The sequence below is a fragment of the Oryzias latipes genome, chromosome 5 (assembly GCF_002234675.1).
Source record: "Oryzias latipes chromosome 5, ASM223467v1".
NCBI lineage: Eukaryota > Metazoa > Chordata > Actinopteri > Beloniformes > Adrianichthyidae > Oryzias > Oryzias latipes.
In genome coordinates, this window is record NC_019863.2 from 7,827,375 (window position 1) to 7,854,907 (window position 27,533).

General features: G+C 38.6%; 1 protein-coding gene across 5 annotated transcripts in view; it reads right to left on the reverse strand.

The window, feature by feature from the left end:
- Positions 1 to 27,533, reverse strand: part of cacna2d2 (calcium voltage-gated channel auxiliary subunit alpha2delta 2) — a 207,348-nt gene that overhangs the window by 44,750 nt on the left and 135,065 nt on the right. For 2 of the 5 annotated variants that reach the window (XM_011474784.3, XM_011474782.3), the window contains exons 5-8: positions 25,607 to 25,651; positions 21,684 to 21,825; positions 6,495 to 6,626; positions 6,205 to 6,262 (exon numbers count right to left, since the gene is read on the reverse strand). In XM_011474784.3, the coding sequence (XP_011473086.2) occupies positions 6,205 to 6,262; positions 6,495 to 6,626; positions 21,684 to 21,825; positions 25,607 to 25,651 (377 nt within the window). The remainder of the gene's footprint in view (positions 1 to 6,204; positions 6,263 to 6,494; positions 6,627 to 21,683; positions 21,826 to 25,606; positions 25,652 to 27,533) is intronic. The other 3 variants (XM_011474783.3, XM_020703113.2, XM_011474785.3) reach the window with 3 other exon arrangements.

Sequence of the window (27,533 nt, forward strand, 5' to 3'; positions counted from 1 at the left end):
AGCGAGGACTGGGGAATGCATGCATTATGAGCCAAAGATGTAAGGAGGGTATATAAATGTACATATCACAGACACAGAAGGAGTGCTTGTGTGTGTGTGGATTTGTGTTGTGCTGATGGGCTTATTATTTTATGGACTACTGCTCTTTTAGTGCTCCTGCGGATGCGGCAGACGAGTAAAGATTGAATTAAGATCGGAAAAATATAGGAGGATGGCTCCCAGAGAGCCTGCAGCAGAAAACGAGGGCTGCTTATTATTTCACTTTGTGTGTTGATTATTGGTAGTGTTGTTGCTATTTTCATATTTTTTGTCCTAGCAACTCTTCAATTCAAATAGTCTTTTGAAAGGTTTTTCATGCATACTAGTTAAAAGTAAAACTACATCAGATTGCTCAGTTTTGGACTGTGTTACATTCAGCACAAACTGTATTTTTGCAGTAGCAGTGAATGGAACGCGGCACTCGAGGTTCCCATTATTGGAATGTTTATGTGTTAAGAAGGCTAAACTTCAAAGACCAAGAATTTTGTTTTAACCAAGACTAGATTGACGTTTTGAGTGAATCAATATGTGATACCGATGGCTCGCTGCTGTGAACTTGACAGCTGTCTAAAAAGATTTCATGCCTGTCTCCTGTTGTTATGCTGCTCATCCTAAGCGTAACATTACTTTTTCTGATTAAAAAGAAGGAAAGTTTATTAAATGAATGTTAATGACTAATGTTAGGTTGGAGAATATAAGGCGCCTGGACCAGAAATTGATTTTGTGTACATTTCTGATTATTTTAGATAATTTAACTGGAATAAAAGCAGCTTTTTTATGAGTTTAAATAGCTGAGATAAGATTCTAAATATCCAAAATCTAAATTTTTAGACAGGAGAACAATTTTAAGCCAATTGATCTATAGAAGTAGACTTAAAACAAAGTAGGTAAGGTGGAAGGTGAAGTACAAGTCACACCAACAAATCACACAACATTTTAAAGATCATAACAAAAATTATAAAAGGAAAACAAATAAAACCAAAACAGGATTACAAAAGAATGAAACAAATTAAAAATGAATTGTTTTGAAAAAAAAAAGGGTAACTTCCAGAAATCATGATGAAATATTAATAAATTAAATAAAAGAAGAAACAGGAAAAGGTTGGTTTGATGATGATGTTTGTACATCATTTTACCTGAAAGTTATTTGCCATAAAGCGATACTAGATATGCTCTGTGCTAATTATAAAACGTATACAAACTCAAACTTCAAAACTCAAATGAATCATTCAATCGGTGGTGTCCCAATGTTTCCATCCTTTCCACTTGTTGGGATCTTTAAAATGTGTTTGTGTTAAATGATTTGTTGGTGTGTTTACACTTTAGGGCCACCATACGTAGGAGTTAAAAGATAAAAGAATAAAGACGTACAGTTCTGCTTTTTGAGAAATTGTGCTCCATCTTTGTTGGCGCTCAGTGCAAAAGAGTTTCTTCATACCTCAGTGAAGGATGTTGACACCTGGCGATGTCTCAGAACATGTGATAGCTTCACCTAACAGACTTTTTTGTAGCATGTTTGAATCGCTGACCCCTCCAGAGAAGATGAGACAATGTTAGACTATAATCACATCAGTCTGACCTAACATGTCATGACTTCCTAAGCCAGGGGTCGGGAACCTATGGCTCGCGAGCCATATATGGCTCTTTTGATGGTCACATGTGGCTCGCAGACAAATCTTTAATTATAGTTTTTTTTTTTCATTAGACCAGTCCTTCTCGGGCGGGATGCGATGCCAGAGGCGCGCAGTAGTAGCAGTGCTTAGAGAGAGAAATCTACGCCAGCGCTATCAGTTACTATTATCTATTATTTCACAGAGTTTGTACCAGCTGGAAACCTTTGAATTGACGTGCCTAAAACTGCGCGCTCCCGTCTCTGAGACAGAGCGCGCAGATGCGGGGACGGGATGTGTGAGGGAGAAAGCAGAGGGTGGGGGTGAGGGGTTGTGGGGACAGCAGGTGAATCGCGCAGGGATTATAAAAACGTAAAACCCACTGCCTGTCACTCACTGCGGCGTGTGAGTATATGTTTGGCTCCCCGTCTGCATGTGATCAGTCTTTCTCACATCTACAGAACATTCAGACCTACGATGACGTTTAAAGTCTCAACGCCTGCACGAAGCAGAAACTCACCACGTATCAATCAACCAGACCAGACCATCAGCAAAACTACCACGAGAAATACTCATCATTTATTAGCAACAGAATAACAATGTTATTAAAAATAATCCACAGACTTATTGTACTTTAAAAATGTTGAAATTAAATCAAATGCACACATTCATTTGTATATTTAGTTTTAAACAAATTGTCGCGGACTGAGTTGGATGGCTGTTGGGCCGCGTTAAAAGTTCTGGAGTTCATTGAACGCGTCAAGCAGAGATCTGATTGGCTCTCAGTTCTGTCGCTCAGCCTGTTGTTAGGTAGTTTGGACCAATGGGGTTCAGCTATGGGCCGAATAAGGGAAATGGGAGGGCTGCAGCGGGAGCAGGGGAATATAAAGTTGGGAGAAGCGCTCTCGTCTCGGCGGGAGAGATTCAGGAGTTGCTGAATTAATTGAACGGCGTTTGTTGCGGTCTGCAGTAATCGGAATAAAGAACTTTAAAAGAGGTTAAGTCTCCGTGCCTCAGTGTGGGGAAGGGACACTACATTATTGTATGGCTCTTTCGAAATTACATTTCAAAATATGTGGCATTTATGGCTCTCTTGGCCAAAAAGGTTCCCGACCCCTGTCCTAAGCCTTGCCGCTCGTTGCTTTTGCGCATGTTACTAAGCAACAGGCAACAGAGACATCTCAAACTCCAGCATGGGGGGAGAGCTTGACAGGCTGACAGCAACAAACATGGATGACCAAAGAGGGGACTCGATTTTGCTCAAAAAGTTACGTCTTTCTCTTTCGCTCCAACCTCAACCACATAATGCGCCTGCCGCTCAGCAGTCCTCCTCCCTGCTCTCATCTATTGTAGCTCTCGGCACGTGTCTAAGTCTGTTTAAAAACTGGTATAAATTGTGCATGAAGTGACGGATCAGAGGCAGGATCAGTGTTCTAACTTGTGCTACAGAAAATTAGTTACAGGGAACCACTGAGGAGGCTTTTGCCCGCTGGCGACTGAACTGTGCTGTTACATGTTCGCTTGTTAGTCTCATGGTTGAGGAGTGTTGGGGCTTTTTGGTTACATCTGAACTCTTCCAGAAAACACTCAAAATGGATAGAAATCTGCACTTAAACCTCCTGTTATAGTCATTTCTGAGACACAGCACTGATGTTGATTATACTTAATAAGCCAATCAGGACAAATTTCAAAGTGGAAAAATACTTTTACATAAAAAAAAACATATATTTTTAAATTTCAAAATAGGTCAATTTGACCCAGAACATATCAGAAGGGTTTAAAAAGTGACTCCTCCCTGTCTGTTGTTCTAAACCAGGGGTCAGCTTTTAATGCTAAAAGAGCCAGTTGATCCAGTTTTTTACTAACAAAAACTCAGCAAAAGCCACTAAATCTTTTAGAAAAATACACTTCATTATGTTTTTATGGCCATAGAGCCATTTATTTATAAAATGTAGCCTTTAAATATTTACAATAATTACATTTGAAATGATTATTTTTTCTTATTCTTTGCAAATATAATTTCTTGCGCAGCAGGAAATTTGCTTGAAAATAAAACACATCCTATGTCAAATAAGATCTTCCTGCACCAGCACATTTCATTCAATTTAAAATAAAAGATAGGCAATCATGACATTTCTATTGCTGTTACTTTGGAGCACCTTTATGATTTTTCTCCATTTACTATTAAGTACAACATTGATGTCAAATCGAATAAAAAAAAAATACATGTAAATGCAATTCCATGCTTTAAGAACTTTGTCTTTGAACATCAACTAGACACTGTTGTGCAGATTACGATAAGAATATGTGCCTTTAGCTTATTATAATAATACATCACTATAGATTTAACGTTTTGTCCTCATTTTGCCTATCTGGCATGTTAAAATTCTAGACATAAATGGCTAACCTTTAATTAACTAAAAAACAAACCAAAACTACAAATCTATTATTTTTTCAAATTGTTTCTTTAAAGCCAAAGAGCCACAATGGAAGGATAAAAAAGCCTCAGGTTGCAGACCCCTGGTTTAAATATGAAGCTTAAAACAACAGAATAAACCAAACCTTATTTTTAGCTTTGTGTTGCGTAACATCGTTTCAAACCAAATTTTGTGACTGTGTCAACATAGAGCAAACATGTCCAATGTTTTAACAATTACTTTTCTGAATTGCTGTCCTTTAGTAAATTAGGATGAGAGCTGTATAATTTCCCTGCCTATATGGAGTGATAAATTGAATTTTGAATGGTCCATTAAACTACTTATAAATGATTGTATGTTTGACATTAGACCAAGGATCCTCACCCATTCAGTCTGAGCCAGAATGGAAGATGTCCAGGTTTATTTTGTAGATCTTGTCTTCTATTGAAACACTTCGGAGCGCTCCTGTTTGTTTCACGGGAGCTTGTTGACTTCATCTGCCAGCTTGGCCTGACCTCAAACAGCCACTCAATTTGAGCTGGACGAAGACCCAGATGGAAAATGAGGTCAGGTCTAATCAACATTGCTGTCATGATTATGTCCCCTTCACTCTAACCTGTAACCAGGCAACAGCCAGGAGTGCTGCGAGTGTGACAGTTGCAGGTAGATTGAAAAATGTTGGGATGAGCAGGAAGGGGGACGTCGGATAAAAAAAAAATGTTGAAACTTTAACACTACATTTCTCCATGTTTTCAAACAAATCTATTTAATCATTTTACCTATGTAAAAATGTTAAGGACAACTAATCTTTGAATAAAAGAGGCTGTATAGCTAATGAGGGTTTTTAGCTTCTATGCTGATGGGAGCTAATAGCTAAAATTGGGCCAGAAAAATCACAAGATTTAAAGCTTTTTCCTTTTAATCGCAGTCTTTTTAAGTACGTAAAAACTCCTGGTATGTTCCTCATTCAGGTACAATGCAATAGTTATTTAAATCTTTTGCAGGGAAATTTCTAAATGCTAAAATGATTAGGATAATTAGTGCAAAAAGTAATAAATGCAGCACAATAAAGTCAGACCATTTAATATTTTAAAGTGTACACATTATAATTAGCTAAAACTTATTAACTTAGCAAAAAATGTAAAGGTTTATGATGGTGAAATAACCTTAAATCATTTAAATTTAACAATAGAAGGTGAAAGGATTGGTTGGTCATGCTCTGTTGACTCTATTATAACACATTAATTAAAATCTGAAGGTGCTCACAGCATGGGTTTGGACAGTGAACAGTTCACATTTTGACACATTTTAAAGCAGTTCTGCTGAAACAACATGGCTGCAACGACATGTTTATTTTCCTCACTTACTCTGACCATATTGCTTTGTTTGTAGTCACTTCTCTGCTCTTACAACGTCTGTAAAAGAGGTCTACCAAGCATCAAAAAGACACATCTGGACAAAAATGGGCTGCACGGTGGAGCAGTGGTTAGCCATCTTGCCTCACAGCAATAAGGTCCCCGGTTCAAGTCCCGGCTGGGGGACCTGAAACAGAACACCAATGGGGGACCTTTCTGTGTGGAGTTTGCATGTTCTCTCTGTGTATGTGTGAGTTTTCTCCGGGGTCTCCGGCTTCCTCCCACCATCCAAAAACATGCTTCATAGGTTAATTGGTCACTCTAAATTGACAATAGGTGTGAGTGTGAGTGTGCATGGTTGTGTGATTGTGACCCTGTTTCTATGTATTTATTTAACCTACTTTTCCCCCTAATGTTCCTTTTGGTATGTATTTTCCAGTATGTGCGACCACTGACACAGGTAACCATAAATTCAAACTTTTTGCAATAATTATTTTCCTCAGAGCCTTAAGGGGTCAAATATGTTATAAAATATAATTTTTAAATTCTTAATCTGAATCTGCAAACAGACTGTGATATCATGGTTACATATAGGTTGTCAGACTGTTAGATCCCCTCACAATCCTGTCCCTTCATGTCTCATGCTTAATTGTACTGTAAAAACACAATAGATCATTGCTTAAAACATTAACCTTAAAACTGGTGATGGGCGGGGCCCGATGTGATCATTTTTTAACAGGGGCGGGTACCGACTTTTTGGATCTCTGTTCTGGCAGCACTTACCATGGTCTCCTGCGTACATCGTACAGGTCAATCTTGTTGGGTGCCCTCCACGGAGTGGCTGGAAAGAGCAAATACAAATAGGTTAGAGGCGATGAGATGCACAGTGGGGTGTTTCCGATCAGATTAGATCAAAGTAATCCTAATCTCATTTTGTCAATCCGGTCCCTAACACAGACATCTGACAAGAAATTGCCAATGTCCTGCAGCAGAGAGGACCCTTAGGGGTAATTTAAACTTTATCGCCGTCTGAGTGTCCGATTGGGCAGTTGATTCGATGGCCTACAGCTCACCTGGGTAATATCTGGTCACTCCTGTGGCACTGCCAAACACCTGCCAGCGTAGAGAGCTGTCCTCCCTTCGGTTTTCAATGAAGACTCTCTCCAAGGCCTGTGTCCAGTTCAGCTCATTAAGGATGACGGGCGCTTCAGGAAATAAAACAGTGGAGATGATGTTCAATAGTACAAAACGTATGTAGAATGGTTGTGAAAAACGCATTCTTGTATTTGACGGAAAATCGTCCTTTAAATTGCACCTACAAATGAAAAAAAAATAGCAGTTTGAGTTTCAAACTGTACATACAGAACTTTTAGAAGTATAAGTTGCTCCGGAGTCTAAGTTGTAGAAGCCAATTAAAAAATCACAATAAAGAAGAAAAAATTCATATATAATTTGCACTTTTGGGAGAAATTTCTTGATCAAAATACAGAGACAGGAACGGAAATTTCATCTTGGAAGACAAATCATAAGAACAGAATAGATAACAATAGTAAGCTGAATATCTACACGCTTGACTACCATAACACATCGATGCTTTTTTAGTTTCATGAAACATAGAAGGAATCTAGTATATTAGCACAACATATGAACAATTATTCAGGTAACCATAGCATAAAGAACATGCTTACAAGTCAACTAAAATCTTTATTTCACTTTGAATCACTAAATCTATTGAATTCTTCATCCATCCAGTGACATTTGGATGGCATCCCTTTTACTTTACAAAAACTGTTAAACATTGATCATGGAGGAGAAATTAACTGCGGTTTGTGCCCGGGCGAAATGATATGACACCAAGTCTTTCATATACTGGGCTAAATGCATGTTGAAGAAATCACGTTTAGAGTGTTCTTGAATGCACATAACATGTATAGCTTTAGTCTGACTCCCTGCCAAACTATGCGAAAAACATGACTAATACTCAGAAAAATAATCTCCTTGTCTTAAGCTGCTTTTCTTAGGATCGCCACAGCAAATCATCCACCTCTATCTAACCCTATCTTCTGGATCCTCCTCCCTTCCATTCACTATCCATATGAACCTGCTTATATATCTAAGTAACAATTAAAAAATTCTCACAAATGCATGAGAAAGCATTTTAACTGTAAACTAACCCAAATATTGTTTGATGAACAACCTTTGCTGTGGCAGCAGAGGTAGGTTAAGTACACGAGGACAAATGCATGGAGACAGCCCTGCCAGCAGTAGCCGCCCGATCACGGTGTTAGTCTAATCTGTGTGATCTCTGCGGAGAGAAAGATCACCTTGAATGCGGGTCATTGTGCATGTCACCCGCAGCATGCAGAGGGAGTGAACGCAGCTGACTTTTGGAAAGCAAAGTGACACACTATAGAAAAAGGTAAAAGAGAAAACAAAAGCACTGATCTGACAGCACACATTAGCATGTGAACTAATAGAGGAAAAATGGGCCATTGAAAGCTATAAAAAATAAACACATTCATCATTCAGTCTGGATATACACTGCAGGTGTAGGAATAGCAATACCATAGCAATACATGCCTCTTTATTTCTGCTTCTTTAGATTTGGAGTTGTTGATGCTCTTTATTCTTCTTCAACCAGTACTGTGAATGATCTTTTTAAAGTATTGTCTCATTGTGATCCCCCTCACACACATACACACACCCACACACACACACACATTTAGAAACACAAACAAAAAATGCTTTCAGTCTGTATTTAATAGCTAAGCTGAAGTCAGAAGATGGGGAGTGCAATCAGAGGTTTAATAGCCACCTGATTAAAGAGGAAACAAGATGAGGCACTGAGCTGCAGAGAACTTCACTCACTCCTCTGATTTAATTACTCAGCCCACCAAAGCTTGATAAGCTTCTGAAAAGACAGGTCTGGCTTTTCTCAACTCCGCGTTTGAATTTCACACAAATAAACGATCATTATCCACTTTTCCCTTGCTTTTTAATTACTGCTCACTCTGATAGGCTGCATGTTCACAGACAAGAAACGTGAAGCTAACCTTCCCTCGTTTAACGTTTCTCCCTCTGTAAGGTGAGGTTTTCCAAAAAGAGAATCCTGGTTTAACAGATAAATCCAAAAATCCCTGACATCTGTTGTTTTTTTTAATGTGAACACTCAGTGTTGAAACCTTTTCAAAGCTGCAGATGCAAACAAGACGGCAAGTGTTGCTGGGCTCTGTTATCTTGCAAAACAAATAAATGCACAAAAAAAATTCAGAAGACTCGGTCCTAACAGCAGCACTGAGTGATGTCTGGAGAACAGAAGTATCTGAGAGCTAAAATGTTACCATCACCAAAGGGAGCTTCTCGGCATGTGCTTCTCAGAATTCACAGACATCTTAACTCAAAGGGAGGATGAGGGGATAGAAGAAGCCCCGCCAGTGAGAGTCAACGTAAAAGCCAGACTGGGAAGAAGGTGATTGATGGAAAAAAAAACCCTGAAATTAGCACAAGTGAGTGGCTGCTTTCAGAGAAATGAAAGTGGCAGAAGAGAGAACAAAGTAAAAAAACACCCTAAAATATAAAAAGAGGTCAGACAATGACAGCTTAGATGATTGTGCTTTAGGGCCCACTCCAAAGAAAATAGTTTTTTTGGTGTTTTTAAAATGTTCTTGTAGCATTTTTCTGATGATGTAGGACATACACAAAGAAGATTTAGCTTAAAATTGGTTTTCTGTGTATTCAAATTGTTGTGAATCAGGAACTGACAAAAAATGCAGTTTGAAAAGGATCGTATTTGTTACATAGAGTATAAACAGCTCTGTGCTCCACTTCATTCTGATGCATCCTCTTGCAGACTAATAGATTCATTTACGTGTTGTTTTCCTTGTCTGAGCAGGAATCTGGCTCTAAACTGTATGGCTGGATAGCTCCAGCTGTTGTACTGCTTATGTTTACTTGGGGATGTAAGGGGCTGTAAGCCCGAGAGCATGTAAACAGAGAGCTTTTAGCAATGGTGAGGGGAAGGGGGGCCGGGGGTTGCTACATGTCATGCCCACAAAACAGAGGCAAATTTCTGATGAACTACTGCCGCTCTGCCGAACCTATGTTCTACAAAATGACACATTTGATTTTGGCTAAAAAACAGTATACTAATAATGAAAAGATTACTGGGAACACCTTGAGAATGGATCAAAAGATGATTGGAGTGGGACTTTTTGTGTTGAACCAGTGAAGAACCACGGTTATAGTGGTGGCTTTGATTAAGATTTTGAACTATTTAAATACTGTTGTGGGGGAAAAAAAGCTTCATCCACCTTAACAAAAATCTGTCAAGAGTTTAAACAAAAAAAAAACAAAAAAAGAAACAGACAGTTTCCTTTGTAGATTTTCCCGCTTCGCTTCCCACCATTTACTGTTGCTGGTTTGGATCTGCACTTTATTTTTTTTTAGTTCCATCTGGGCCAAAAAGCACTTACTGGTCCGAGATCAGAACTGATTAATGTGTGAAAATAAAGTTTTATCCTCTGAGCATCAGCTTTCCCAGTAGGTGGCTGTGCTGAGAAGTCCTGGCTGCTCTTATCTGGGGAGGCACAGGTTCTGCAATGTTAGTTGTCCCTGACAGGCCAAGGGCGAAGACACTTCTTCCAACTTACACCATCTTTGAGTGACATCAAAGTGTAAACCCCTCACTCTCTCTGAGGAAGACAGGCTTCACATGTACAGTATGACTAAAACAGAAAAAAATGTGCTTGTTCTGTTGGGTATCATCCATCTTTATTTACAAGGTAAGAAGAGACCACATGCTTTTTTTTGTTAGTGGCTACAACTAAGAAAGTTGTAGCTGAGCCGTCTAACCTCCGTCAGGCCAATTCCACTAACACAGACACAAGCATCGACTCTCAGGAGCACCTATCTGCTGCTGGAGATCTCTGCAGAAAAACTGGCACGTCAGAGATAAGAGAACACAGCAAACTAATTCTCTTTGATTTATTCAGTGAGGATGTACTGTGACTTCTCTGGACAGTTGATAAAAAGACAAATTTCCCCTGGGGGGTAAATATGCTCACACAGTCAGACAGGGCCTAAGCGTATTGTGCCGGGCTCATCTTTCACCTGAAACGCGTGTCTCCCTCTGATATCTTTAAAAGGTAATTCATCAGCGTGCCCCCTCCCCTGACATTTCCAGCACCCCTGGCTTTGCCTCTTTACGAGGCAGGGCTTCACACCATGTAGGTAAACACTCATGAGCAGGATTTATGGAGCATCTCAGCTCGAGATCATTCTTCAACTCCACCCAACAAACCTTTACCTTGTGACCCCCACCTTTCAACCCCAAGCACATTCTTCACTGCGATGAATCCAAACTGATTTGTGTCGTACGTCCCGTTCTAATAAAAACTTAGTACTTGCCTTCATTGCACTCACAGAAGAGAAATGGCATCCCATAATGCCGCGGCGACACACAAGTGGTCCCACATAAGTAATCCATAATGGTAATGGAGCTAAACCTTTTAGCTGCATTCCTTTGAAGAGGCGTAGCTGGCCATGCTGCCATTACTATAAAGCTTTTATAGCAGCTGAGTTGGTTCAGTAGCGCTCAAACATAAAGGTGACATTGACCAAGAACAGACTCTGAGGGAAGCTGACATAAATCTTACACCTAATTTATTCAAATTTATATTTCTAAGACATATTTGTTTAGATTATATGTTTAAATTAAACGACAAGCATTTGGTGCAGCCCCACTGGGCAAATTGGAGAGCTATCTTTGCATGCAAGCATGAAAAAGGAACTGAACACTGTCGAATTTGAATGCTGCTTTTCATTAAAAGCGTCACTCTTGTCTCTAAGCCCACAGAAGCCCACTTTAGTTTGGCCGTGCCATACTAACAGCACCACAAATCTTGCAAAATTTGGGCTGAACTGCTTCATATTCTCAAGACGTGACACTTGAAATTGAATACAAGTGTGCAGCTTTTACAGCTGAAAATGCATTGACTCAGGTTCCTTTGCATGTATCACCTTCCTCCCTTTGTTGTCATCACAGTTCCTTCTCCATCTCTCCCTCCACTGCCCTGTTTCCTCTGTGTCTCTTTTATTCTCGTCAGGGCTGATTTTGAGCCGGGTTGAGTGTTAAAGAGTCTGACCCGTAAACCTTTGATCATAGAGGAAACTATGGACCTGGCAGCCTTTCACAGAGCCAGACATGTTAAAAAAATGTGCAGAGCAAAAAGTTTAACAGCTGAGTTTAGAAAAAAAAACAATTCATCAGCATTGTTTTGGGTTTTTATAAAGGCTAATTAAAATATCTATCCTGTCAAATATGTTTGAAGCGAAACACTATTAGTTGGTAAAGAGCTAAATTCTACCAAATGGTGATCGCTGAAAAAAAAGAAGTACCTATTTTAAGGAGGAAATAATGAATCATTGTACAGGAAAGAACATCTCACCATGTCTTTTAAAATATTGTTTTAATTAAAGGAACAGCGGTAAGTAAACACCTGAAAATGCAATTTGTGGACTTGGTGGTGAGTGAAGTGAGGTTTGCAGCGCTGGCTGTTCTAATTAGTGTGCGCGTAAACGATAGTGCCCCTTGAGTGGGCACATTCTATAGAAGATGAATTGGAGAAGAAGAAGTCTACAAATTCAGCAATTAAAGAAATGGAGCAATTCTTTTATTTTATTTTATTCATTTTCTTTTTTTTTTACTTAGTTCTTTCACAATGTTGAGCTGTGATTTAATGATGGCAACAGCAGAGTTCCTCCACCAAAGAAGGAAAGGTAAGCAGGAAGTACAATCCAAAATAAAAGAATACATGCAAAGACGTGCAGATTTTGGTAAAGAGAAATGACAAAAATATGGAAAATATAGGAATAAATAAGATTCTTTCACAACAGGTACTGCTAAATATCTTTTATTTTTTGTATTTGGGGAGCTATTAAGTGTTGTATGCATTGAGTAACAAAGTTTGAATAGGCTACTTTAATTGATGAAGTTATTTTAATTTCAAACCATAGAGCAGATTTTAGTTTTTAAAGGCTTCTTTTAAATTCCGACTCTTAAATGCAAGGTTTTAAACATTTAGAGCATACAATTGCTACTGCTAAGTAGATTTTTTTCACCTCTAGCAATAGCACTTCTAAAAATTCAAGGAAATTTAGCACTACTTGTGGCTGGAAGGTGGGATGTTTTAGCATTCATTATAAGAATAGGCATTTGACTGGTGAAGAGCCTGAAGTTCTGATCATTTAAAAGCCTGCTTAACGCCTCACAACTAGATGTTGACGTCTCCTTGAACATGTCTTTCCAATCTCTCCCTGCGTGCAAGAGGTTGAATGTGTTTAAAAATGAGAATAAAAATGTGTTTTCAAGGAAAAACTAATACTTCATGACTGCATTTGAAGATGGTTAGTTGTCCTGACTCCCTAAAGGTAAATTAATGACACAACAGAGAAGCATGTGCAATATTTACCACAAAGAAATGTTACTGGGAACTAGATTTTTTTTTTTTTTAAACTGCAGCCTGATATATTTATATCCAAACCATTTACACCAAAAATGTCTTAAATTAACTTAATGAAAAAGGTCTAATTCGTTTCCACCCTTGAAGTGTCGTCCTTGGTTTTCTTTCTTTAAGTTTGGGGTAAAATCGTTTCTACTGTCTCTTCAGTGAAAACAGACAGCAAAGGACAAAAATTTAGTAAACCTTCAACCAAATAGATTTGAATAAAATGCACAAACAGAAATTTAAAAACAAATACTGAATGCCAACACTCCCATCTACATAAACAGAGCAAAACATAGCATCAATCTTCTTTTAATTTTGAAAACTTGCCTCCAAAGTGTTTGTACAGTTTTTGACGTAATTTTTAAGAACATATCTGCTGTGTTTTAATACAAATGACATCCAAACTCTTGCGATAATGGATGTGCATGTTGTGCATATAAAATGACAGACTCTTCCTGAAAGGGACTGTTCTCATTTATCTACGTCACCATTAGGGGGTGTGTATTATTATACACCGTCCGTTAGAAACCGTACAAACAATCACGTGGTTTTGTGTTTCCAGTCGTGTCCAGACAAAAAAAAGGCTGATGTTATTCCCACATAATTACGTGCAGCCAAGATGCAGATTGTGGCATTTCCCGCATGGATTTTATGTTCAAACAAAGCTAAATGTCGTTGTTAGCACGTCTAAAAAGCACCACAATCCGCGCCTTCATATGTTACTGGCAGCAATGTGGCACAGAGTTTCGGTTTGGTACCCATCCTAAGTAAAAACTAAGTAGCTCATGTCTCATAACAGCAAAATAAGCTGCTTCACTGACAGCTTGTAGTCTCGTTGGTGTGGTGTAGAGCTGCTCAAAGAGGTTCGGTGGGCTGTGCTGCCAACTAGTGGTTGGAGGTTGAAGCGGAAGACAAGAGTCAGACGGTGAAGGACGCTCATAATTAAATGAATATTGTCCTGTCAGCATTTTGAATCGATACAAGTATCGCCAAATGAAGTATCGCGATAAATTGCTGAAACTGTGTTTTCTAACACCCATAGTTATTATGTGAGAACTCGCTTGTTTTCGTGGATTAGGAGGGGCTGGTGCTAAGAGTCCAGGTTTTTAGAAGAATGCTCAGAAATGCGTGAATGGATCAAAATACAGCTTTGGGATTTTCTTTTTTTAAGGAATGAACATTATAATGCACTTAAAAAAACTAAAAAAAAATACCGATTTTGTATGGTATAGGCCCATTAAATTGCCTGAACATTCATGAAGAAGGCAGAGGTTTCTATAAATAATTATTTAATTTAGTTTTTTTGGCAGAGCAGCGTGCTGTTTGCACAAAATGCCGCATTCAAAAGCCAATACGAAATATTACCTTCAAACGTTTGACATTTAAAGCGGCTTATTGAAAGATTTGAGCAGTTACTATTGAAAATTAAATTTGAATTACTTGTAAAGGATGAATATACGTCTATTGTGGCCACTTTGTTCACAACGACCACTTGAATGGTTAGTGTTTTAAAATTCTGGCAGTAATTATCCAAGTTTCCACTGTCGGTGAATGGACCAAGCCAGAAGATTCAACCCTCATTATTCTGATTGGTCCTTCATCTAAGCCCGTCCCCCACGTGCCAGAAGGGGGCCAAACGTTTCAAACCTGAAACTGTCAGATTCGAAACCGGAAAAAAAAGAAGTCAAAAGATTTGAAACTGAAAAATACAAATTTTACACTGAAAACAATAAAGTCTATATTATAATTGGAGAAAGTTTCCGACACTTTTTTTTTTTAGCTTAACACCAATATTTCCGCTTGAAGTTTTCAAGTTTTCTTATTTGGGTTTCAAATATTTATGACCCCGATTTGGCTACAAGAACATGTGATTAACACCAAGAATCCAGTTTTCACCTGAATGGATCTTTATGTCGAGCAACTTTATATATGTTTTCAATAATATTAGATAACCATTGATGTGCATTGGGAAAGCAAACATATATGTCGTGCATTGGAACAAACAGTGTTACATTTGCAGAAAGCTGCTGCAAAAACAGCAGCTGATCCCCTGAAATCCAAACCTTGGAGTCTGAAGTGACTGATGGCACCATGATGCACCTTCTTTCCCAGCAGCACTGGGTTGACCATACTTAGACTTTGAGTAGATAAATGCTCACAAGCTAAAAATGTCTAAAGAAAGAAAAAGTTCATATCATGAATATCCTGCTTATGTGTAAAAAAAAAGTGTTTGCAAACAACTGCCATATCAGGTAAAATGCAATGCTAACAGCTTTTTTCCCTGCTACTCTGCAGCAAAGAAATAAATTGAGCTGCTGGAACATCTTTGACCAAAGGAAAAAAGTCTGGGAGGTCTGTGGCTGCATTGAACAAAGACAGAAAAAGTAAAAAAAGAATAGGTGAAAAAGAAAAATATTAATAAATCTTGAAGGAACAGTTGCTGAGCTGCCGGTGTAGGAACTGTAGAAACGATGCCTGTGGCGTACGAGTCTGTCTCTGAGGGATTGGGTGGGCAGGCTACTCGCACAATTTGAACATTTTAAGCCCTGCTCTTTTATCTGCAGAGTTTCCAAGTTGCAGTCATTCAATCATAAAGTTCCTGATTGTGCTGAACCACAAAAGCCAAATGACAACATGACGCTGGGGGTCTGTAGAAAAGGAAAGCGCCATGTGAAGGAATTATAACTTCAAATTAATTGAAAGGTCTTCCCACATTCCGCATTGGCTTCCTTTTTTCTCAGCTGGCAACAGTGATGCCGTAATCTCATACAAACACTAATATGCTCCCACAATTATTCACACATAATTAGAGCCTTTTTACAAAGGGGTCAATTATAATCCTCTCAGTTTTCAGCACGTAGTACTGTAAAAGCAGCAGTGCAAAGGGTAAAGTTTGAATAATTATTGGGTTTTTATTTTATTTTTTCTTAAATTGCGAGTTTAAAAGTTATCCACATCGTGGATTTTTACACAAACCTCCAGGGATTTGCTGTGGAAGTTTTAAAACATGAAAGTACTGTATCGGAGCCAGCAGATTAATTTTAAAAGACACAGACAGAATTGGAATTTCGCATGATTTTCTGTCTATTTACTCCTGCAGCTCTTTCAGATGTTCAGAAATATCTCATTCAACAGGATATGTGAAGTTCCAAATCATGACGAACTTTGCAGCTAATTTTTATTTAAAAACACAAGAAATGTGTTTTTAAGAAACTTGTAGACATTGATGTACAGCATGTTGTGCAATTTCTAGATATCTGTGGATTCTATGTCTAAGACAAAATATTACCAAAATGTGAAAAAAAAACCTAAATGTGAGCTGCAGCTGATAAAAAAATTAGATGAGCGTAGAAAAATATATCATCACTATCATCGGTTAAAGTCCCACTCCCATTATCTTTTGATCTATTGTAAAAGAGTTCCCCGTTGTCTTTTAATTCTGATTATGTCGTTATTGTTGAGGACATAGTTTCAGCAGTAGTTCATTAGACATTCACCACAGAGTTGTGGACGGGACCGGTAGTACAAGTACAAGTCCCCATTCTGCTCCCTGTTGCTGAGAGCTCTCAGGTTAGCCCCAACGGAGCAGGGAACTTGCAGTCTGCCCAGCGTATTTTCTCCATGACAATCACACTCTTTTTCCAACTGCTCTTCACAATATGATCAAGAAATACTCAAAAATGCAATTTTAAGCTTAATTTTGTTTATATTTTTCCTCCATCATGTGAAAAATGCCACAAGAACTTGTTAACAACAGAAAAAACACTATTTTCATGTAAGTGGGTCTTTAAAGCGCCACAACCTGAGACTCGGAAATCGAAAATAAGAGCATGAGAATCAAAACATTTAAGGTTGTTAGTGCCTAACAAAATAACAAAATAAAAAGTTACTTTTAGTGAAATATTGCTGATTAAAACAGATTTCCCATCATCCAAAGTCTCCTGAAGGCATAGTTTTTTTTGTGGAAAATCTAACTAAATAAAATGGCAAAAAACAGATAAATCCAAAAACTCTTTTTTGAATGGATGAATTGGTCTTTAATTAAAAGCTAATTCAATTGGGTTCCTCAACATCTAATTACATTTGTGTGTGCCTTTTTGCAAAGTCTAACGTATTAAAGTGCATAAACTTCCTCATGCCTTGCATTTATTTGTGCATGTTTACTTGAAAAAAAATTAAATAAATAAATTCTTCCTGGCTGCAACATGTTATCCACACACTTTTTTCTTAACAACTAACATAAAGCTCAGAGTAAACAAAAGCACTGGCACACAAATCCACAGTTGGTAATCTCTGCACAGCAGACCACGCAATGGGAGCTAACTAAAAAAGATCTGCAGGAAATTTTTCAGCCGAGCAGCGGAAAAAAAACTTATTCCATGCACCGAACCACTCTACTCCTTGAGACTTCACCAGGCTCAATCAAGAGCCCTTTATTCTCTGACTCATATCCTCAGACAAGGGAACAAGAGCTGCCACAAAATGGTTACAGGAACAATGTGCAGGGCTGATTGCTCCATTGTGAGTTAGCTTTAGCCTTTGACATCTCCTCCTGAACCAAGAGTATCTAATTCTGACAGGATTTGTCTGGAGACACAACTGGAGGGCACTGGAGACAGGTTCCAGACTCTGCTTGCTCAACAAAGAAAACGACTAGCAAGACAATACCACTGAGACAAAAAAAAATAAAAAATGCCAGAGTAAAAATAGCTGTCCGTCAGCCTCAGATTTTCCTTTTTCCAAGTCTGTCAGAGACTGTCCAAAAAGGTTAGAGGTGGATAACAGACAGAGCCATATGGTACATGTGTTCTCCTTTGTACATTTGGCAGCTCCAGGCGAAAGAGGGTGTTGTGCCTGCAGATAGCATAGAGCAAGACATGAGTGCTGTCGTTTGACCACAGACAGCAAAACACAGACAAGGTCTACTAAAATGATGCAGCTGAAACAAAACACCAGCAGGTGTTAAACTTGGAAAGACTGACAGACACACGCCAGTCATGTTGGAATAAACGATTCTTGAAGTGCAGCAAAGCACAGAGAAAATATGATTCAAGCCATAAATTGATAAATAGAGTTTTTTGGACTATAAGTTGCTCTGGAGTATAATTTGCAGATGCTAAAATAGGCATAAAAAAGGGAAAAACCCTTTCATCTGGATTGAATCCACTTAATTTATTCCAGATCGAGTCCCGAACCTTACGTTAGTCAATATTGAGACTGGCATCAAGGGGACCATTCTGTTTTGAACCAAAGCTTGTAAACAAAACCCAGTGAGTAAAGATCTCTTCAGTCATTGGCCAAAAACTTCAAGGGCGGGTCAAAACAACAAGAGACAGACGCGCTGCGCTTTACAAGCGAAGTGAAAGAAAAATCCAGGAGCAAGATTCACGAGAATTGCACCATTTTGACATTTTGCACCAAGGCTCTTCTGTGAACACCACGTGTTAAAAAAACAAATAGGCCGGCAGCGTGTTACAAAGCGTGTTAAAAAAAAAACGTGTTCGGCGTGTTCTTGCCCGGCGTCTATGAGTTATATCGCTAGAGGAGACATCACGTGATTCCTCATGGGAGGAGAACACCGCCATCTTGGTGAGGTCAAGTTACTGCTGCAGTTCATGCATCTGAACTCATCTTTTGCAAAATGCCAGTTCATTGTGCAAGTTTCAACTGCCAAAATCAGAGTCCACAAAGGAGGAAGGCAGAACATTTCACAGGTAAGAACTATAATTTTTTCTTTTACTGCTGAAGGGGCTTTATTAATAGAACACATGTTGACATGCATGTATGTACAATTTGATGTCAACAGCATACCAGGACTAGGCTAATATAGTAATATGGATTTATACATTTCTGACTCAGCAACTGAACTTTTCTTGCAGGTTTCCAATGGATTCAGACTTAAGGAAAAAGTGGATCTTAGCAATAAAAAGAGCTAAACCAGATGGATCACTGTGGTACCAACTAGTAATACAGTCTGGATTTGTTCAAAAGATTTTGGGGAAACAGATTTTGATGAGAGGCCAGACTGTTCACTTGAAACCCGACACCCTAACATCTGTGTTACACAAACTGATCACTCACATGAATCAGTGGGTAAATCAATTGTTTTTCTTTGCTTTTTGTTTCTTTTTAAAGGGGAAAATCTGTTGTTGACTTTTGGACTTATTGTTGACTTATTATTATCATTTATTATTATTGACCTATCATTGATTCAATTCAATTCAATTCAATTTTATTTGTATAGCCCAAAATCACAACAGTCGTCTCGATGGGCTTCGAAGTAAAACATGAACTCAAAAGGATCATGAATACAAAGAGTTCAATAGGAAAATACTAAAATGAACTAACAAACTGACTAAGCTATGCTGCACTGATTTATTGTTATCATTTAATATTATTATTGACTTATTATTAATTCATCATTATTATTATTGTTATTGACTTATTTATATATTGTTATTTATTATTATTATTGACTAATTATTTATTTATTGTTATTATTATTGATTCATCATTATTATTGACTTATTTATATATTGTTATAATTCATTATTATTATTGACGTATTGTTGGGCTTTTCTAAATAATTTAAATTACATGTCAAAGAGGTCTAAAACTTTTAAAATGTTTAAAAATTATTTTCAAAAATTCTTTGTAATTTTTGTTTATATATAAGAAGTCCTGCAACAATGCATTTTTCATTAAAGTTTGAGCTTATAAGGCTGACTGTTTCTCTTATTTAACAGCAACAAATGATGTATATATAAATATAATTATATACATATTTTATATATTTATTTATATGTATAAGTATATAGAAATATGAATATATATAAATGATATAAAAGCTACTTAGATGCCACCAAAGGCTATAGAAATCATTGTCATGTGGAAGTCGTCTACCTCACCAAGATGGCGTCGCGCTCCGCCACCGTGGGCCAGGCTTCTAAAGCAGGCGTGTCTCCTCTAGTGATATAACTCATTGCCCGGCATAGTTTAAGGCCAGCGCTGGTTCTTCTGCTTTGCTGTCAGTAGCAAATACTGATCCAAACATCTACGGTGCCCTCTAGCGGTTGTTAGTGAAAAAATAGTGAACAGATAAGCCTATTCATTAAAAAAAAATTTATACCATGGTCCGGTTGAATACTCGATTCTGATTGGCTGCTGGGTGTGGATAAAAACCTGATAACCGCACGGTGAAAAAAGAAGTTCCGGTCACCTAGCTTAAATGTTTCGTATCACTGCGCCGGCTTCTTTAAAACAACCTTTTGCTTCATCATTTGGACAAAAACAAGCAGTAAGAGGAGAACTTTCTCTCTGAACTGATGCTTTATTCAACCCATCGGGACGATCAGCATATATATATCGCCGAATCTTGACTGCGCTGCATCACGTAACATATAGTCTGCTTTTTGTGAGAAAAGCGATCCAAATCAGAAAAAAACAAGAATTAAGGACTAAAACCTGGTTAATATGTATTGCTTTTGTAAGTGACCATGGTATAAGCGGGTTAATGGCCTTCGAAGTGTGCGTTTATTACTTTTTAAACGCACTTCGCGGAAGCTTCGCGTCGGACGGTTCAGGCTTCCACGGCGTGTGTTTAAAAGTAATAAACGCACACTTCGTCGGCCATTAACCCTTACATATATATTGGCAGTAGCTGAATCTAAGTCACACCCTTGACCAAACTATTTTCAAAAAAATGCGACTTATCCTCCAGAAAATATGGTATGTATAGCAGTATTTTTGTTTGATGAATGGTGTCTTTTTGACAACAAACCCAATCCCAAAACGCCTTTTCTGTTGTCACTGACTTCTTTTTTTTTTAAACTTCCCCCAGGTAGAGTTGAGGGCGCGGATTGGTTTGTGTCGTCATTAATTGTGCTGTCATGTCACCCGCCAAAGAAATAAACTTTGTCAGCTCTGGAGGCTGAGAGCCGGTTCTGATGAATGCTGGGATCCTAATCATAGTGATGTGGGTAACGGTTTCCATCATTGGGCTCGGTTGCCAGGACACCTGTCATGGCTGCAACTCACCGTCAGGCCTGTAAGTACTGGTGTCACCAACAGGTGCACTGAATCCCAAACACGTAAAAACTCAGTGTACAGCAGGATTTATCAGAATGTCACAGTTTATCATTCAAATCTATACACAATAGAGCTTATTGGTTATTTTTGTGTTTTAAATTAAAGGTTAAGAGCACATTCAGATGATTCCTCTCTCCCATACCTGCATAAACATTTAATTGATGTGAACAGTAATTCCTGATTTTCAACAGGTCTTTCTAATTTTCTAATGAAATGTCATTTTTCTGTAAGAAATTCAATTCTGTGCAGGTAGAAAGATAGCTTAATAAAAATAAAGCAATTTTTTTATTTCATGCGTGTAAAAATGGCAAAATAGGAGAGATGCTTTAATTTTAAGTTTTACATACAACAGTTTGCATTTGATGTGAGCCTTTAAGAGAAAAATACTGTCCATGAGTGTTGAGATAGTTGAAATTGTGCAGGCTTTAACTATTTAATTTTTCCTTTATCTACAGTATATCCTTAGATATTTTTTGGTCTTTATCAGACAATAACTTCACGTAAACCCAATTTCCAAATTTAGAACCATTTTTTTTCTCCCCATAATGCAAAATTAAGAATAACAGAAACAATGGACTGTCTACAAAAGGTTTTATCTCTTTGGTTAGGCTCACAGAGCTTGACTTTCAATCATCATCATGATATCAACTTAAGTGTGCAGGAACTTACAGCCTTTATAAATGTCCGTGGGGATCTGGACGGCGCTGGATGAATAGTTGACCTTATTTTTGAAATTGGGATCAGGCACAAACTCCAGCTCTAAAGAGGACGAGATCTCGGTCGGGATTTCCTCTTCGCCATCCTCCATCTGCTGAGACACACATGCATACAAACACACGAATACCATCCAGTAAGCATTGATAGATGTCAGGGGAAAGAAACAGCCACAGCAGATTGTTGGACTCTTTGATGCTCAACAAAGTTTTTTCTGTGTGTGTTTGTCTAAACTCATGAGTATCAAGTGCTATTCCTGAAGAAAGCAGTAAGGAATAAAGTCTTAATTGGAAAAGAAAAACAGAAAGAAAATATTATTTATGATTATTATTTATTATTAATGATTTAAACCCCATATAGAAACCACTGTTATAGCTTTAACACCTAAGTAAAAATAAAAAACTGATTTTCAGGTTTGTTGGTTTGCTTCAGCCTGTCTATGCCAGAAAAATTGTATTTTATTATGAAAAAAACAACGCTTCTAATAACCTTAGGGAAACTGATTCTATTGGTTAGTCTTGATTTTCAATCCAGTCATGTGTTTTGAAAATCATTGATCAAAAATTGCTAAAGGTTTCAGAAAAAAAAGTCACAATGCTTTCCTTCTTTTTATTTCAGACATAATTCACATATGTGTTTATTTTATAAGACAAAAACTCCCATCTTTGATGACAATCCTTTTGTGATTAGATTCCTTACAAGCCCTTTAGAAACCATTATTTGAACTAAATGTCCTCCTTCTATTTTAACAAAGAAGTATAAGGTAATGGGATCTGACGTGGCTGAAAACTGTTTATCTTCAGAAGAATTAAATCAGAAGCTCTTGTCCATGGCCGAAAATGATTGATGAGCTCACTTTAAATGGCTATTAAAACGTGATTACGAGCTATTGTAGGGATGAGCTGGATCACCTTTGCACTGAGCCTGCTTCACAGAAGAAATCACTCCAACTGTTGGTTTATTATGGCAAAAGGCAACAATTTGTATGATATCCAAAAACAAGAACAATTCCTATTACAGTTAAATATTTACGTAATGTGAGTAATCAAACAAATTATTTAATTATTTACATTTGTCCAAACCAAACGCATATCAGCAATTTAAAAAAAAACACAAAACATCCTTTTTTTGTTACAGTTGAGTTTTTCTCATGCAGTGAGTTGGTTTAAAGAAAGAGGCACAACAATCCTAGAGAAGCTTTTAAAAAGAAAGGGGAAAAAGTGATTTTTCTTTTGTTTTTTTAAGTAACACTAGTTAATCTGTGTTTAAACAAAGGGTATGGGATTAGGATTTTGCCTGACTGATATGTAGACCAAAGCTTTACAGGATCACTGGACATGATGTCAGTTCAATGATTTAAAAGCATCACTCAGGATCAGTGCGGTAGGATCAGTGGATTAGAGTAATAGGAAATGAAACCCTTATCAATTCCAAATCATTTTGGGAAAAAATCTATATCGATTTGATATAATAATCTGAGTATATTAAGAGTAAAAACAATTCTGCATTAAAGTTTTGTTTTGCTGACAGTAACATTTCTGACATCTGCAATGGTTTGAGATTTTCTTCCTAACAGTAAACTTGATTACAGTGCAAACGGTGAGGCTGAGTTGCTATTACCACTTGGTGTGATGCTAATTCTGCATGTATCGGATATGAAAGCTTTTTTTTTTCTTTCCTTACTACAGAAGAGCCAAGTAATAATTAACCAAGCTAGGGTCTAATTAGTTACTGAATAAATCCACGCAGGAAGGACTGATTGGTTAATTTCCCCCACCCATCCACCTCCTGTTTTGCTGAAGTCATTACCCTATTTGTTAGTTTCTCCTCCTTTCCAGGGTTTAATTACCGACTGAAGAGGCAAGAGACTTCTGCCCTTTTCCTCTGCAGCAGTCCAGCTAACCTGAACACCGGGAATGAGATCAAGCTATTTTAAGATGGTGCAAAACAATGAATCAAAAAAGCCAAACCTTTAACATAATTGAAGCTGTTTTTTTTTTTATTAGACAGCAGTGATTTATGAATGAAGTTCTCCTGTTCACTGGGATGAATGAACACCAGTCGGAGTGATGAGCTGGGGATATGCACCTTTTGTTGACCGTTAACTCTAAAACTTGGATATTTTGATGCTATGATGAGAAGCTTTGTTGCTTTGATGCTACTTGCAGATTTGCAACTGTTGCTGACAACTTTGACATCTCTGACACTTCGACATTGCTTAAGCAATTCCTTTCATAGCTTTTTATAACGTTGCCCCCACAAATGCAAATAATATCACGCTCAATAAATCCTCTTCCAACATAAAGACTGTGTAGGGTCATCAATAGCAAAAATCCCCCGTTGGCTCACAGCAGAACATGTTTAATGGCACAGACATGTAGCCGCTACAGGAGGTTAATTCATTTTGAAGTGAAACTTAACTAAAATGTTTAGATATTTTTCAGTTTGATTTGGTCTTTTAATTATGATTATACCATTTTAACCAAAATCAGAAAACCTGTGTCGTTTTCTAGGACGTAGTTTCTGCAGAGTGACAGGAGTTCATTAGAAATTCGCCTCTAAGTGTAAGCCTGTCTTTATTTCCCCATCAACCCTCTGTTTTAACGTTCTCCTGCTAGCTTTCTTCCCCTCACAACCCCAAGCTAACATTAGCGGTGCAACAAAAATGGTGAGAAATATTGAAGCTATCCAGGTGTACAGTTTATACCACTGACTGTAGAAACTATGGACAAATCAAGGTGTGACGTCACCCCAGCTCTGGTGAAATGAGGCAAAATTGTTTCCTGATACGGGCACCGCCATGTGGAAACCAGTCTGAGTCGCTCTGAGTCATCGTATCTATTGCAATGGTGACAGAAGTTGCCGTAGATTCGTGACTCGGACCAATCACTGTCGACTGGTCTCAACATGGCTATGGTACTGGATTGAGGGAAAGAGGGAGCTCCTGTATGTTGGTTGGGGATAAAACATCAGTTAATTAAAGGTTGAAGAGAGGAAATAATGTCACCTCACCTTTGCCACTGGTTTGGGAAGGTTATGGGGTCGGTTATTTGGGTTTTATGGGTGTGTCACTGGCTCGGCCTCAGTGTGCCATGTTAATGATGACCGATGTTCTCCAATTAGATGTGCTGACAGCCCCTAAAGCGCTGTGTCATTAATCACGAGAGTGGCGTGCACAAAGAGAAAATCACACTGTGATTTATTGCTCCTCCGCTTCTCTTTCCCATCTTTTTGTGCTCTTGCGATCTAAAGGGGATTCTTGCGCTCCTCGAAGCTCAATCAATCAGCAGGCACATCCTGAGCAGAAACTGCCGGTTGGAGCCAGAATGGTGGCATGGTGAGACTGGTGATTTATAAAGCTTTTTCAGGCAAAATGCATTATTCAGGCTGCAGGCCTATTGTTGAACATCATTTGTATTCTCCAGTGTGAATACCATTCATGAAATAGATGCTTTCCAACTGTATGAAAATGTGAAATGAGTTGTGTTTTGTTGTGTATGTCATCCTGGTGTGCACAAAGGTTCCAACCAGCGCAATTAAGCATCTCGTAAGCAATCCAGGGGGAGGGAGGAAAGTCTGGAAATTACATTAGGGGAGGACATCTACATTTACTGTCACATGCATGTCGGCCTGCCCGTGCTCTGTCACACCAACTCACCGTACAGCAGCGTCACCTCACTAATGCACACAGACAGCGCAGGATCCTATGACCGGAGGGAGAGAGGGCATCAACACCGAGAGGGCCAAGGGAAGGGCTGTGGGGGCGCTTGCAGGAAATGTCGGAAGTGGATCAAATAGGATTTGGCGGGTTACGGCAGGCAGACGGGAGAGGACGGGGGTTAAGGGGGGGAGGGGGGGGCAGTCCGTACTGTACTCACATAGTCTGAATCCGCTTTGGAATCGTAGTATGAAATGTCATTCTCCTGTGCAGAAAGAAGTAAGAAGAAAGGTGATGAGAGAAGATCGAGCAGAGGTTATATCAGCCCCGACCTGTGATGAAGTTAGAGTCATGGTTATATTCATTCACACTGTACAGCATGAGAATATAATCAGCATCACAGAACACAGAGACGTAGTGTGATGTGGAGTGACAGTAATGGCAAGACAAGAAGCTACTGGAACAAAGGATGCATTTGAGGAATGCTCTTCTTTGGAGAAGATGCTGCATGTGTGGGACAAATTCAAATGTTTATCGTCAAGCACACATTTGAATCTTTTCTTGTTGAGTCAGCCTGTGGGAAATGATGGCATTATGAGACCAATAGTTTGTAATAAAAACAAACAAACAAACAAACAGTTTGGACTTGTTTTAACCTCAGCTTGTGTGCAGCTCAAGAAACTAAGAGGGTGGCTACAAAAAGATTGGAAAAATGTGTGCCACATCAAACTTTTTTCCTTTCCTATTAATCACTCATGTTTTCATCCACTACCTGAAGCCCCAGATGGAGCCTCTTAACATCAGGCTTTAACACTTCATCTGCCCACATACACAGGATGTTAGCCTCCTTTTCTCAGCTAGAGTCCTTATCTCCCATGGAGGCAGGCGTGAGGGCGGGAGCAGCGTCGGGGTGGCCTGTCTCATTATCGTGAGAAGACCGGCTGCGGAGGCGCTCTCAAGGGCACCACGGTGACTGCCTCACCAGCAGTGAAAGAGCTGTGGCTGTGGCCTGCTCAATACATTTAATTTCTCTGTCTGCCTCCATCTTTCTTTTCAGTATAAAGGCCCTTCCAAGGTCTTTGATATCCTCTAGTCCTAATCAGCCAGTCAGTCATCAACTCAGGCCCAATTAATTTAATAAAAAGCAGCAAGATCCGAGCTCAAACAGGAGCACGGACAGTAACTGTGGGAATAAGACGGAGGCGGAGCTGACTGCCCTCTGACATATCACAAGATCAGGGGGTGAAGATGTAAACGAAAGCAGAGGAGTGGAAGAATCAGAGTGGGTTGGACAGGGACTGTATCGGGTTAAGTTGAAGGTTAGGGATGAAGGCTCAGGTCGGGCTGATATGAAGGGATGAGCTGGGAGAACAGGAGATGTGTGGATGGGGGTGTAGCCAGGAAAGGACTGTCAAAGCTAAAAATAACCCAAGCCTCTGCAGACAGACAGCAGAAACAGAATGAGTGAGAGATGGTTGTTGTGTCTGCCAGCAGGATTGATCTGATGCCCAGTCCTGCTTGGTGTTGTCCCTGGTTCCTGAGCATTTTACCCTCACTGCTGCTGCATTGAAACTATTAAACACGAAAAGCTTTTACATATGTTCTTTGCACTCAAAGGACAGTATCTCATATTTCAATCCATCCAAATGAAAGAGAAATACATTCTGAGAAAATAGTATCATTTTCTGCATTTTGAATAATTGGAGCCAATATACAGAGCACAGCCTCACAAATAAAGCAGAAGAACCGTTATGTTTTTGTCAGGTCACCTTTGGTTTTGATTAAAGCTCATATTGGCTAAGGTGTTGCTTTTTCCAAACCATAGTTTTTATTTATTACATGCATTTCAAGAAAAGGAAGAAAAGTCCAGCACAATCTGCAGACTCTCTGTGAGGTGAAGGTCTGGACTCTGTGGCCAATCCATGTGTGAAAATGGTGTCTCATGCTCCCTGAACCATTCTTTTGACATTTTGAGCTCAATAAATCCCAGCATTATAATCTTGCAATACCCATGCCATCTCAGAAGACAGAAATCTTCATGAACAATAAAAAATTTGTACCTTCTGCATTTTGGTGTCAGATGGCATCTTTTTTCTGAGGGCATCATACAAATCTGCATTTATACATGTATTTAAGTAGTTGTTTGC